Below are 12241 nucleotides of genomic sequence, written 5' to 3'. Positions count from 1 at the left end.
AATGGACTTTACAGGCTCTTTAATTTACCCCCACCGCCACAGTGCGTAATAGTGAAGTCTTTTTAGTTAAATAGCTCATGAATGATGCATTGGCAACTACACCAGTCAACTCTGAACTCGGGACTAATTGATGATTGCTCGCAAACAGATGTTGGCCCGGTTCGAGGCACGGTTGTTAGCAATTATTTGATAAACAACGGGCTAATATGCTAATTGCTACCAGCTGTCAGTGAGGTTACTCGTTCTGTTTACACTCCAGATACAGTAAGACGCTCGAGTTCACCTGTGCGTCCGAGCGTTCACCACCAGCACCCGGCTACGATGCAACGCCTACACCTATTTTCCAAAAAGGTCGCCCGCTTTGCACAAAGCACATCGTTACCATGTTTGACTTTAACTTTTAACTTAACTTTATGAATTTATTTTTCGAACATGTATAAACGGGAAAAAAAAATGTTACTACTTGTACCCACAAAGAAAATACAAATTATTTTAATAAAAATAGAACAACAAAGAGCTAAGACACAACAGAAAATGTTCATTTAGCATAACATAATCAACCGTTTCTTATTGACTGCCAGCCCATGCAGATGGACACAACAGTAAACAATGGGTGCCTTGTGCACTTTCTTTTGCTGAACAAGTGGATTTCCTCTTCTGTTTCTTCTGTTTTGGTTATAGCCTCCCTTCTGGAATGTTTTCACCGGGTCACATTCCTCACTCTTGGCTCATGGCTTTCCATCTTGGCCTGTGCCTGCTGCATTGGGCGGCCGTGTCACACAGAGAAATGGACTTCCTCAGAAATAAATCAAGACGGTGGCCTTTTAAAGGGCATTACTCTCTGCAGCTCTCAAGGACCTCTGCTGATGTGGAGATGCAGAGGCGCAGGCCCAGCCTCCGCCACAAACTCAAATAAACAGAAACGTCGCCATGGATGATGTGGCAGACAAATGCGTGCTTGTAGTGCAAATGCGTGTCTGTCTGTTTGCCATACCTGTCATGCGGGGGCCCCTGGAGTGTCCTGACAAGAGCCATTAAAGTTTATAAGCATGAGGCCCAGCTGTCAATCAAGCTGACAGGCTGCCCCCACCCTTCCCTCCTCCAACCCGGCTCTCCGAAGAAACCCCAGAGAACCCCTGACCCCTCCCCGACGGGGAGCTGATAAAAAAACCTCAGCGGCTCCCAACTCAGCCCCGCTCAGAGTAACGTGGACGGGCTGAACCGACCAGGTTCTCCAGATGATGAGCTCCATAGCCGACAACGCTGAGCAGCTCTGAGCAGCTTCAGTGTAGCTGTGGAGCACTCGATGGCCGCGAAGCCCCACGATCTTGAGGCAAACAGCAGATTGATCAGTTATGCACCAGGCGTGTTCGCTTGCAGCCGTTTCCTCGATCAATTTCTTCTGGCAACTTTTTGCCTGCCCTGGATTCTGAGCCAAGTCAATATGCAAGCTAATTTTCCTCTGCATCCCCTGGCGGGTTGATGGCGCTTGCCAGAAGCCTCCGCACTTTGAATACAGCATGACACTAAAAAGTCACTCCGGTTATATTCAGTTAAAATGGTCGGTTAAGCTTCCAGTGCTTTATAGAAAAAGTGGGTGATGCTGGACAAAGCAAGCGCTCCGTCATATGACATCAAACCAAATGCCCAAGCCAATGGAATCCGACTAATGGCTTCCAGACAGGTGTAGAGCAGTATAGAGCACTATTGGTATCTGACCTGTCTTGTTTTGATAAAGCCCACATGTTAGATATCAGGACTACTCATGGTGTGTACCAACATACGCTCCCATTTTCGTTAATAGAAAAGCAGGGCGGGTTCTTGAGGGCTGATCGTATCTGTCGCAATGAGAAAAAATGAGTCTGGGTTTGAGTAATTGCATGGATAAACTATTGAACTACACAGCTAAGTCCCGCCTACGAACGCAGACTGCCCAATCGTAGCCGAGCCTCAGCCCGATTGGACGAGCTCCAAACCACTTGCAAAATAGTTCTAGAGTAAACTTTGTTTGATAGTGATGCATTGACCAAAAAGCATTATGTTTCTGCAGAAAACAACCGCAGAGTACGTTAGCACATTATTCACTTATATGCTAGTGCTAGCTAAAGTAAATAAAAACCTGTCAGTGTGACAGCAACAGCGTTGTTCTTTAATTATTACATTGTCCGCTGTCTCATTTTAATTCAGTGGTGTGAAGCTTTAGCTTTTGTCTAATTCCGTGATATTTACTTGGACACTCCTGTCGTAGACTCTGGTGGCTACGTTTTTTTGTCAATATGAAGGCAAATCAATGTCAAAATCGCAGTGCAAATCAGATCTATGTGCGTGCAAATCATATTTTCACGAGCAAAAGTCCGTCTCCAGCGAGCAAAAGTTCTTCTCGCGCAAGTGATTTGCTTGCTCACGAAATTTGAAATCCTCACTTGCGAGGGTGTTGTTTTCCATAGTTCTGGGAATGCATAACTCTCAACAGAGATGGAAGCCAGCCAAGCCAAAGACGAGGTTTGTAATCAATTAGGTGAAGAGATACCGTGGTGACTGGGTCCGCCCCCTAATGTCAAAAAGAAAATGAGGCGATGAGGTTCAAGTTTCAAGCTTGTTTGAGAGCGACATTAGCGCATGGACCTGATTTGATCGGATTTTGACATTGATTTGCCTTCACATCTCAATTATTATACAATTATTATCTCTATGGGGAGTAGCAGGGGGGCGGGGCTTAGCAAAGGCTCAATCGAGCCCGCTGCACTGAAATCTTTCTCAGTTGATTTGGATGAGAGTGTCAACCAAAAAGCAAATAAGCCACTTTGAATAGAAGTGTGTCTCTGTCCACTCCTCTATGCATAATGCGGCCTGTCGTGCCACTGCAGGATTAAAGTATCCCTCTCCCCAGACTGCCTCTTGATTCCGCCCGCGCTGACCCCTCCCACACACTGTTTGTTTTAATTAAAAGAAAACTTCCAACTTTGGCCGAGCAAGGCGTACTGGCGTTGGCTTTTCTCTTTTCTCTCAGGTGCTTTACTCCCAAATATTTGGCCAAACTGTTTTCTCTTCTTTTCCTCTGTCTCTCAGTACATGTCTCTCAGCTGGTCTTTCATGCGGTTGGGGTTGTGATTAAGCAGAGGAAGGATGCTCCTCGTATGTGTGGGAATGTGGAGCTGGATGGGCCTGTTTGACGTAACGGGATGAGAAAGTGTCGTATGTGCAATCAGCCAAAGGGGAAATGGAATCATTCCGATGGAGAACAGCCCCGTTCCCTCTGAACTGTGGCTCGGAGAGTTTCGTAGGCTTAGCGGCGTTTCCTGAGGCGTGTGCATGAGTATGCACGTACGTTTGCGTGAGCAAGCAGGTTTCCTCCTGCACGCATCTGTTACCCGAGCGTGCGTCCTCAGAGAGAGACACAGCACAAAGCACACATTGTAGTTTGTGTCAAAGAGCAGCAATGCGCTCGGTGCTCCTCCCACTCATCCCAGCTCGCGCATCTTGGAGGGATTTGGAGCAGAGCTTCTGAACACCTGTCAGTCACATTCATGAAAATATGCATTCCGCCCATACTAATATTGGGGGGGATACATTTAATGTGTTTATCTTTTGTTCCCAGTAGATATGGGTGCACTGCCGTTTCTCTTGACATGGATCAGTGTCTCAAATATGCGCAAAGGTGTGACTCGTGTAAAATCCACACTTGGAAAAAGTGAGAAAGGTTCAAAAAGTGTTTTTGTTATGGGCTTGTGACAGACATGTTTTGGGGTTCTTCTATACATCAGAAACACTTTTAGGACATTTCTTTTTTTCACAAGCTTTCACTTGGACGCAAGGATTGATTGTGATTTGGTGGTCAAAGGTCACTGTGACCTCACGAAACACGTCTCTGGCCGTACCATAAGGATCCGTTTGCTGATTGTGAACATTCTACAACGAGGTCCTATAGAATGATGAAGTGACGTAGATGCAACACAAAGGCTACAACCACAAGGTGCTAATTATTTGTATATATTTTCTTTCAGTTGGACCCCATTCCTGAAGAGGTGCTGCAACAGATACCAAATGCCAACGCTGTCCGCTCTATGGAGAAGGTTCTTGAAATACACAGTGAGTGGATCTATTGACAGAGTCCATCCATTTTTTCAGGCGTTATTTTTTAATTAAATGATCTATCATTAAGGTTTGAGTTGGATGAGTCACTTTATATTCGTAGCATTAGTAGATATTACATTTGTTAAGATTCCACGCGCGAAAGCCGGAGCAGCACACTGATGAAGTGTCTCTGCGCTTGCAGATAAATACTGGCGCTCGCTGCAGCGCTCCGCCTCCACACTGGGCTGCTCGCTGAGCGAAGCCCTGCGGCGGGACGCCGAGGAGGCCGAGACCGTGTCCGCCATGGCCTCGCTGTCCGTCGCCAACAAGCTCGTTGGAAAGAGGTACGCAATGATTGTCGTAGTTCTCGACGACCTCCGCGTACGTTCAAAGGAGCAGTTCGACATTTCCGGTGGAAAAGAGCTCGTACGCTGTCTTACTTTTATCAGGAAAAATAAATGTCAGAATGTTGCAATAATGAGGCTCAGTCTCTCTTTGACCTTTCTAGCCGCAGCAGATATTCTAGTGGATTTGCGGGTTGTGTTGGTGGTTGCCTGGTCTTAATGGTGCAGTCCTTACATTAGTCTCTGTTTCTCCAGGGCTGAAGAGGAACCCATGGAAGAGGAAGCTACCATGTAAAGGAACATTGTCTTTGCGCTTCATATTTGACAGTGTCCTCACCCAGACAGTGTCGATAGAAATGGTACTCCCGCGTCTCACCCCCCGCCTCACATAGATGAGGCCCATTATTGTGGGGGGGAGAGCGCTTGGAGGTGGTGCTTGGAAGACCGGACCACTGCGGACGAGCGTTCGCTGATCGGCAGTGCACGGACTGATCAGCGTGCAGGTGTTGCATTGCCTCTTCAAGACCTTGGATGTAAGAGGAACAACTCAACCACGCCACAACGACGACCTCGAGTGCCAGTGCTTTTAAAAACACTACACACGGTGTACTTTTCAAATGCAAATAAGGAACTATCCGTCGACATCTACTTTTCTTATCGTTCTGTTCTTTCTGCGCTTTATCGTCACCTTCACACCTTTTCATCATAAAACCACCAGAGCTTTTGTGATTGTGACTCATCGTGGAGGAATCAGCCCTGCTTTTTCAAGATGTCCGAACGAATGGAAGAAGCATTTGATGCAGTTTGCAGAGGTGGTTTCCAGCAGGTGTTATGATTCCAAAATGACAGTGAAAGTCTGCGCGTCCGTGCCTTTTTTTTTTTTTCAACCTGGTGGATCTTCTGTTTAACTCTACTGAAAGAGCTACGCCTTAAAAAACAGGTTTTGGAACAAGGCCTCTTCTCCCCGACCCCTTAAACATTTCTCCCCTGGCAAGACCTTCAACGCCTGCATGTTTTGGCACATAGACTGGAGTACCTTTGCATGTTAACCTGTAATTCCCTGTAAGCAGCCTGCTGTCTCCATGTACCTCCACCTTTCCTTCTTTTAAATAATATAATGTCCGCGAGTTGGAGGTGGTTCCGTTTCAAAGCAAGTTCCAGGTTTAACTAGTATTACTGAGTTGAAGCATGTATCAGTTTCGGTCCCCGAAGCCAGAGGAAACGTCTCAGAGGACCGGCTGCACCTTAGATACATGTTGGGACGACTCCCCCCGTGCGGGTCCCGTTAATGTTCCTGCAATCAACGGAGATTACTGCAAATCTCACAATGAATTGAACAGTTAATCAGTCTAATGTCCACAGGTTCATTGGGGTCTCCTTGGCAACTGGCCCAATCAGCTGTTAGGTGCCATGCGCTGAAAAGGATCATCCTGTTAGAATCAGTGTGACTTCCTGCAGCTTAATGAAGAATCGAGAGGAATAACTATTACCTCATATGGGCCTATGGTTGGAAGCAGCCCTCGCTTTAAAACAACTGTGTCCCTGTGGCAACAATGACAAAACCACCTGGGATATTCCAGAGGGGGGGGGCTGCACAGGCTCCCACAGCTGGTTTAACATCTTTAGTCCCCACACATCTGCTCCCCAAATGTCAGGCATTATGAGGCAGGTGTGTGTACATCTGTTCCAATACAGCCGAGCACAAGCTGCTCTTTCTAAACATACTTTCATAGACGCATATTTTTTTAGTACTTTATTTTTGTATTAACCTTTTCCAATTCTCTTGACCAGTGGGAAAAAGCCCATAGGGAATAAACACGGAACTTTGGAAAGCATGTGTAGCTCAGATTCAGATGCTGAATCCTTCCGCCCATTCTATCAAATCTACAATATAAAAATCTTTTTTTCTCCCCCCGCTGGCCTGTAAAGAGTATTTCAATAAATGCAGAACTTGTTCCTAAAACATTGAGCATTACCTCCCATAGCAGAACCCTGCTGGCCACACAGCACACCAGCCACCAACCGAGCCGTGAATACACGCTCCCTTCCGTTTTAAACAATACATGTCCAAGCTGGTGCTGAAGGCTGTAACCACCTCTCCAACTTCGCTCACCATTGTTTCCTCTACGAGCTAATCATGCTGAGTGTGTTTCTCCTGGTGAGAGGAGGCGGAGTGCTGTGGTGTTTACTGGTGTTTACTGTACATAGGACATCAATATCCGCAGTATTCCTGCCACACGCGTTTGTCTATGACTACTCTGCTCTTGTTGATTTTATTTCTTTTTCTTCCTTTGTTTTTTTTCTGCACTTTGGCCTCGTGTGTTCTTTTTGTACCTTTCAATGCCGTTTTGTTCACGTTGCCCTCTTCTCTCCGTCTGTTTGTTACAGTGTAAAGCTCACATACTTAGTGGACATTACGTGGCTTAGTTTGTGTGGGATGGTTGGGGTACAAATGTTTCTACTTTGTATAATGATGGACAATTGTGTATTTACTGTCTGTTCATAGTAGATTTATATATGAAAAGAAATGAGTATATTATATATATATATATCTATATATACATAATGAAATCCTATGGTCTTGTTTTTGAAGTTGGTATTGAAAAATGATCCTTTTCATGGGCCGTGCAGTCAGTCGGCCCTTTTTCAGGCTCCATTTACTGTCCTTTGCTACAGTTGGTTACATGTTTAGTAGTTTTACTGGTTGTCCTTTTGACTTTGAACACTGATGACTAGTTTTTGGCTTCATCCATCCCGTTGGTACCATAACACTGTTACAGCACACTGTCCGCTCGGCCTCACATTCAGGCACATATTCCTATTATTCCACTTTTTCTTACGTTTATGTGTGTAGATATATTTTTTGTACGAAAACACATTCTCACTACCACTTACAAAGTTTCAGTATTTTTTAGAAATGTGAGACTGAAATTGAAAGTATGCATCTATAAGTGTCCAAAGGCGGTTTCTTCCTCAAGGTTTACAAGTTCAACCTCCGACCCAAAAAGAAAAATGAGATAGGTGTATTTGAATTGGAATATGGCCATGCTATCCCCCTACCTTAAATCACCCTAATGGGCCTCACAAATGACTTCAAATGATCATCACTTATTTCCTTATCTGGACAAAAGATTTAATTGAATTCAACATTCCTTAAATTTGTGCAGTTCACATGTGTAATCTTGTTCTTTAGTTCAGTAATGCCAAAGGTTCCGTCTTCTCTGTCCTCACAGAACTGCAACCCTTCGCCTGCGCAAGGACCAGTGTCTCTAACAATATCCACTCACTCGTCTGCTATTCTGTAAATGTACTCAAGAAAAGCAAAGGTAGAGTAGTGAAAAGTAGTGAATCATTGCTTGCAGTAAATTGTTTGCCACAAAGTTGATTCTCCAATGAGATAACTGAGGTCTAGACATTTGCAGAGGGGCATTATCATGCAGCCCATATTTTTTAGTATGGTTCTACTGTACATTATATCAGACACCTACACAAACACCTGAAACTTTCTCTGGTATTTCTTGTTGTTTGGTGCTCAGGACCTCATTTGCATTGTCTTGATACTAGATGCTGAAGAACGTATTTGTGGTTGGAATGTGAAAAAGCAAATAGTCAGGCTACCCTGAATAGTACCTTCACTTGGACAGCCTCAAATACAAACACTCTTGGTCAGATGCTTTTCAGTAACACAGTCCCAGAACATTCCCAGATCCATTGAGCAGCAGTGCCAGTTGTGGGGTTTCTTTTGCTGAATGTTTTGGTTCAGGAGCCAAAACTCGTCCTGTCCGGCCAGCTTCACTCAGTCTTAACACAATGTCCAGTAACAGAAAATAAATACGAAATCTGCAACGTTCCTTTATGTTGTTTTCGGCGTCCACTCCATTCCTCTTTTCTCTCCGCATGGTCTGTATGTCCGCATGCACTGCCTGCCTACGTACCTGTCTGCCTGTCTGTCCGTCCCATACCACATATCAGCACAAGGGATGAAGCACTGAAGGACGTTAGTACTTTCACTGTATCCAAACCGTCTTATCTCCTTTACTGCTACTTTGTTTCTGCTTGGGATGAATTTGGGTTATTTCCATGTTGTGCTTATACCTTTAGGATATGGAACTACAGAACCTGCAAGACCTTTGTTGAATATTTTACAAAAAAAGTCAAATGTAAAAAAAAAAAAGTATCTAGCACTTGTAACACAAACAATAGATTTGATTGTATTTATGTAGAATTATTTTAGGGGGACGCTTTGTAAACTGCTACAACAGAATGGATTTTGTTTTTTTAACTGGGCAAGATGTGACTTGTGGTGGACTTTTGGGAAGACGTCTTTGTTTTTTGTCACATCTGAACTTATCAAAGGACTCCATCCAGGTGCCTGGTCATTGTTACGGTTTTCCATTCCACTAAATAAGCCAGTTATTGCTATGACCACTGTGGTTCCAAAACAATCAGTTCTAGGTTTACATATGTATAAGATGCATATTCCTTTTTTTTTCAATTAGTTTTTGACTTGTTACAGAAATAGTACATTGTTCTCGGGAACCTTTGCTCTAACATGTTGTCTTTGACATGTACAGTATAAAGTATTGTTTTGGAAAAACTGCAATGTCTGTTTTTTATAACGACAATGTTGATGCTGGTGGTTGATTTCAAAGACGAATGCGCGTTCAGTGTGAGTCATGAAGGGTGGTGTCGATGAAAACCAATGCCGCTGACCTGAAGAAACCAACCAAAGATGTCTTTATACTCCTCATGTTCTTCTTTGTCAAAGCATATCATATACATTTAGCATAATGCATATTGACTGCAGATACATTCGGATTTGTTTTACTTGTAGCAGCTAATGTAGGGGATGAAGGGGGGCAATGAAATCAAGGCGGAAGCATCCCAACTCAAATTGCTCCAATCAGAACCCTGGCAGCACCATGGCAGTTGTTACAGTCAATGAGGATCCCTCTCTGCCTGCCAAAGGACAAAGAGACGTCGCATACAAGCACAACTCCATAAATCTAGTCCTTTCTATTTATTTAAAAAGTGTGTTTTGTTTTCAATTTAAATGTCTGTGTACTTCATCTATGCTAGTTTTGTGGCATAGTCTAGTGGTTAAATCTTTTCTTGAGACCTGGGCTCAATTTCCACTAGGAGCTCTTTCCGGGTGCTTCCGGAATCCTCTGTGTCCAATCAGAGGTCTTGAATTGAAATACCGCCAGATTGCTTTTCCATACTCTCCGTATGCGTGGACTGATGCAACATTTAACTCTTCCTGTTTCTGTCACTGTTGTGACACCAACATTACTTTGATGAAAAGTAGAACACAGACGTTCCCGACAGTATCTTGAGTTCATGAGGTTTTCGAGTAGCGACGTTAAAACTTAACCTGTTACAGTCGCCTTTAGCCGTTAGCCTCATGTAGCTCAAGTTGCTCAAGGCTTTGACTTAGTTGCGTGCAGTTCCCCTTTAAATCCAGACAGAGGCGGCATTGCAGGAACTGCATCCAAAGGGCCCCACAGTAGCTTTGGCTAGGATCAGCCCCCCCATTTGGAAAGGTCAAAGGTCTGAGCTAGCGTCCAAATAAACAAGCGTGAATCCCTGATGGTGGTGGAACTAACGCTAAGACAACAGTGCAAAGGCAAACAAAACCAATCCTGCCTTGCCTCCCCTCAAATAAACACACATTCCACTGCTTCCCTGTCAAACTTTGAATTTAGAGAGTGACAGTGTAAATAGTACCAGTGCCTCAGGCTTTGTACGCTGACCCGGTCTCTGTAAATCACAGGGGCCTGAGACACCACGCTGTGTCGGAGGCAAACGAAGAAGGAGCACATCTCTGCTTAAGAGAATGAGGTCAAACACAGACATGCAAAACAATATTTGCCATCATGCTGTTGCCAAAAAGGGCTCTGATGGCTCCCAGAAAGGGAAGGGGATGATGTTAAAGTTGGGAATTTGACCCCTTCATGGTCCACGAGTGGCTTTGGGATGCGCTAACGACCGCGCTCGTGACACGCAGACTGCCTGTCTCACCTTTAGCTCACCGTAAGTGACGACGCGTCCGTCATCTGTGTAGCGACACGTAACCCCTGCGACCCCTCGGCCAGGTCGGGTCAGAGGAAAGGCGGAGCCCTGAACTTTCCCCCCTTTCCAAAGGCCAGCTTGCAAGATGGCCGCTTCTCGCCCACAACAAAGGACTGAAATGTCACGAAGGATTGAGATCTGGGAAACCTCCCTATCTATTTTCCCTCTCGTGTCCACACAGTGACATTCTGGTGTGCGGCAGCTCTGATGCTTGCTCCTCTTCTTGGAGCGCCGACCGTTGTCAGCTAGCTTGTCATTACCCAGCAACCCGAATGCGTAAAAAAAGACCTCGTCTTCCCAGCTGTGCTCATCACCGCTCTTTTTAATTGCAGGTTGGACTGCCTCAAAATGGCAATGAGGCTTTGGCCAGCTGCTCTGATGACAAATAACACTAATTACAGACAAGTCATTAGAATAGTTTTAGGGGGATCCTCAGGGTGGCCCAGTCAAGTAAAGTCCACAAAAAATATTGGAGGAAGAAACGCTGCAAGTTCTTTTTAGTCCGTGTGTAGTTGAACATTTTCCCAACAATTCCTCTTTATTCCAAGGATGGATTTGGAAACCGGAAAAATGCTGCGACCATTTGCTATTATTTCCATCAGACGTTCCACCCGCCCAGTCGGCACCTCTGATCCATAGTGTGTTTGCTTGTCTTGCTACTGTAGGTGTTTAGTCTGGTGCAGAGCGTGCGTGGACATCAAAAGGGCCGTTGCAAACACTGAGGCCGGGGTCAAAGTTCACACACGTGCTGCAGACAGTTCTTCCTAAAGATGGAGGACGGAGCATGGAAAGGACAGTACTACCGTTGAGTTAATAGTCATGGGCAACCTGTCACATGGTGAGAAGGCCAGATCACGACCGGAGGAAATAATATCTTTTTTGTATTATTCAGCAATTCCTTTTTATAATTTATACAAAGCGAAATTAGTTGGATGGTTCTGACAAGACATCATTCCTTCATACATCATACGAGACCAGCTTTTTCATTTTTTGTTTTACTTGCATCCAGTCACGTGTACCGATAAAAGCATCACATGGTTTTCATCAGCATTTACTCAGCTGTCATGAAGTGGAAATTTCATAAGGACTAAAAGCTCTGGAATTCTAATGGTAATAAAAGGGATCAAAGTTTGAGAGGGACCTGCCTTTTCTTTCCCTCGGTCCCTTCTCTGTCTGCTGCCTTTAGCCTGCGTTCATGGTTCAGATCTGGCTTTGGGGCAATCCCATTTCCCCTCCTTCTCAGTCCTACAGGTACCTTGAGTAAATTGTTCAATTTTTTTAGCTTGAATTACATGTAAGTGAATAAACACCTCATCTTCGGGAGTTTTAAGAAAAAGTGGAGGTGAGAAGGTAAGACTCAGCTCCTGAGCCACTGTGACCCACTGACCTCTGCTGACCCCGACGCTCATCACTGCTGCTACTGACGAGCAAAGGAGGAGAGGAATGTTGGCCTGTCAGCCTCCTGTCTCCTCGGCAGCCTGCAGACGAATCAAGTATCACAGCTTGAGGTTGGAACTGTTCCCGACTCGTGGACACAAGTAGGGAAGAGACATGGACAGTGGCAAGTCAAAGGACGCCTCGATGCTGCTCCGTAGCCCCGCCTCCATCTTTACTCTCCTGGCTGAGAGTAAAGATGACTCGCCCTTCATCTGAACTGGTGAAGAAAGCTGCAGTTGTTCTTCTGCTCACATTGTTAATGGCAAAGTCATGGATTCCCCACGTTTTGTGGATACTGAGATGCAACAACCAGT

General features: G+C 44.9%; 1 protein-coding gene across 7 annotated transcripts in view; it reads left to right on the top strand.

Annotated features, from left to right (window-relative positions):
- Positions 1-9015, top strand: part of hdac4 (histone deacetylase 4) — a 93155-nt gene extending 84140 nt beyond the window's left edge. For 6 of the 7 annotated variants that reach the window (XM_078091411.1, XM_040201305.2, XM_040201304.2 and 3 more), the window contains 3 exons: positions 4005-4089; positions 4277-4418; positions 4674-9015. In XM_078091411.1, coding sequence (XP_077947537.1) covers positions 4005-4089; positions 4277-4418; positions 4674-4713 — 267 coding nt within the window. In that variant the 3' untranslated portion in view covers positions 4714-9015. The remainder of the gene's footprint in view (positions 1-4004; positions 4090-4276; positions 4419-4673) is intronic. The other variant, XR_013453125.1, reaches the window with a different exon arrangement.
- The last annotated feature ends 3226 nt before the right edge of the window (positions 9016-12241 follow it).

The sequence above is a fragment of the Gasterosteus aculeatus genome, chromosome 16, assembly GCF_964276395.1.
Source record: "Gasterosteus aculeatus chromosome 16, fGasAcu3.hap1.1, whole genome shotgun sequence".
NCBI classification, from domain to species: Eukaryota; Metazoa; Chordata; class Actinopteri; order Perciformes; family Gasterosteidae; genus Gasterosteus; species Gasterosteus aculeatus.
Note: the sequence above shows the minus strand (reverse complement) of the source record. Positions and strands in the feature narration are given on the sequence as shown.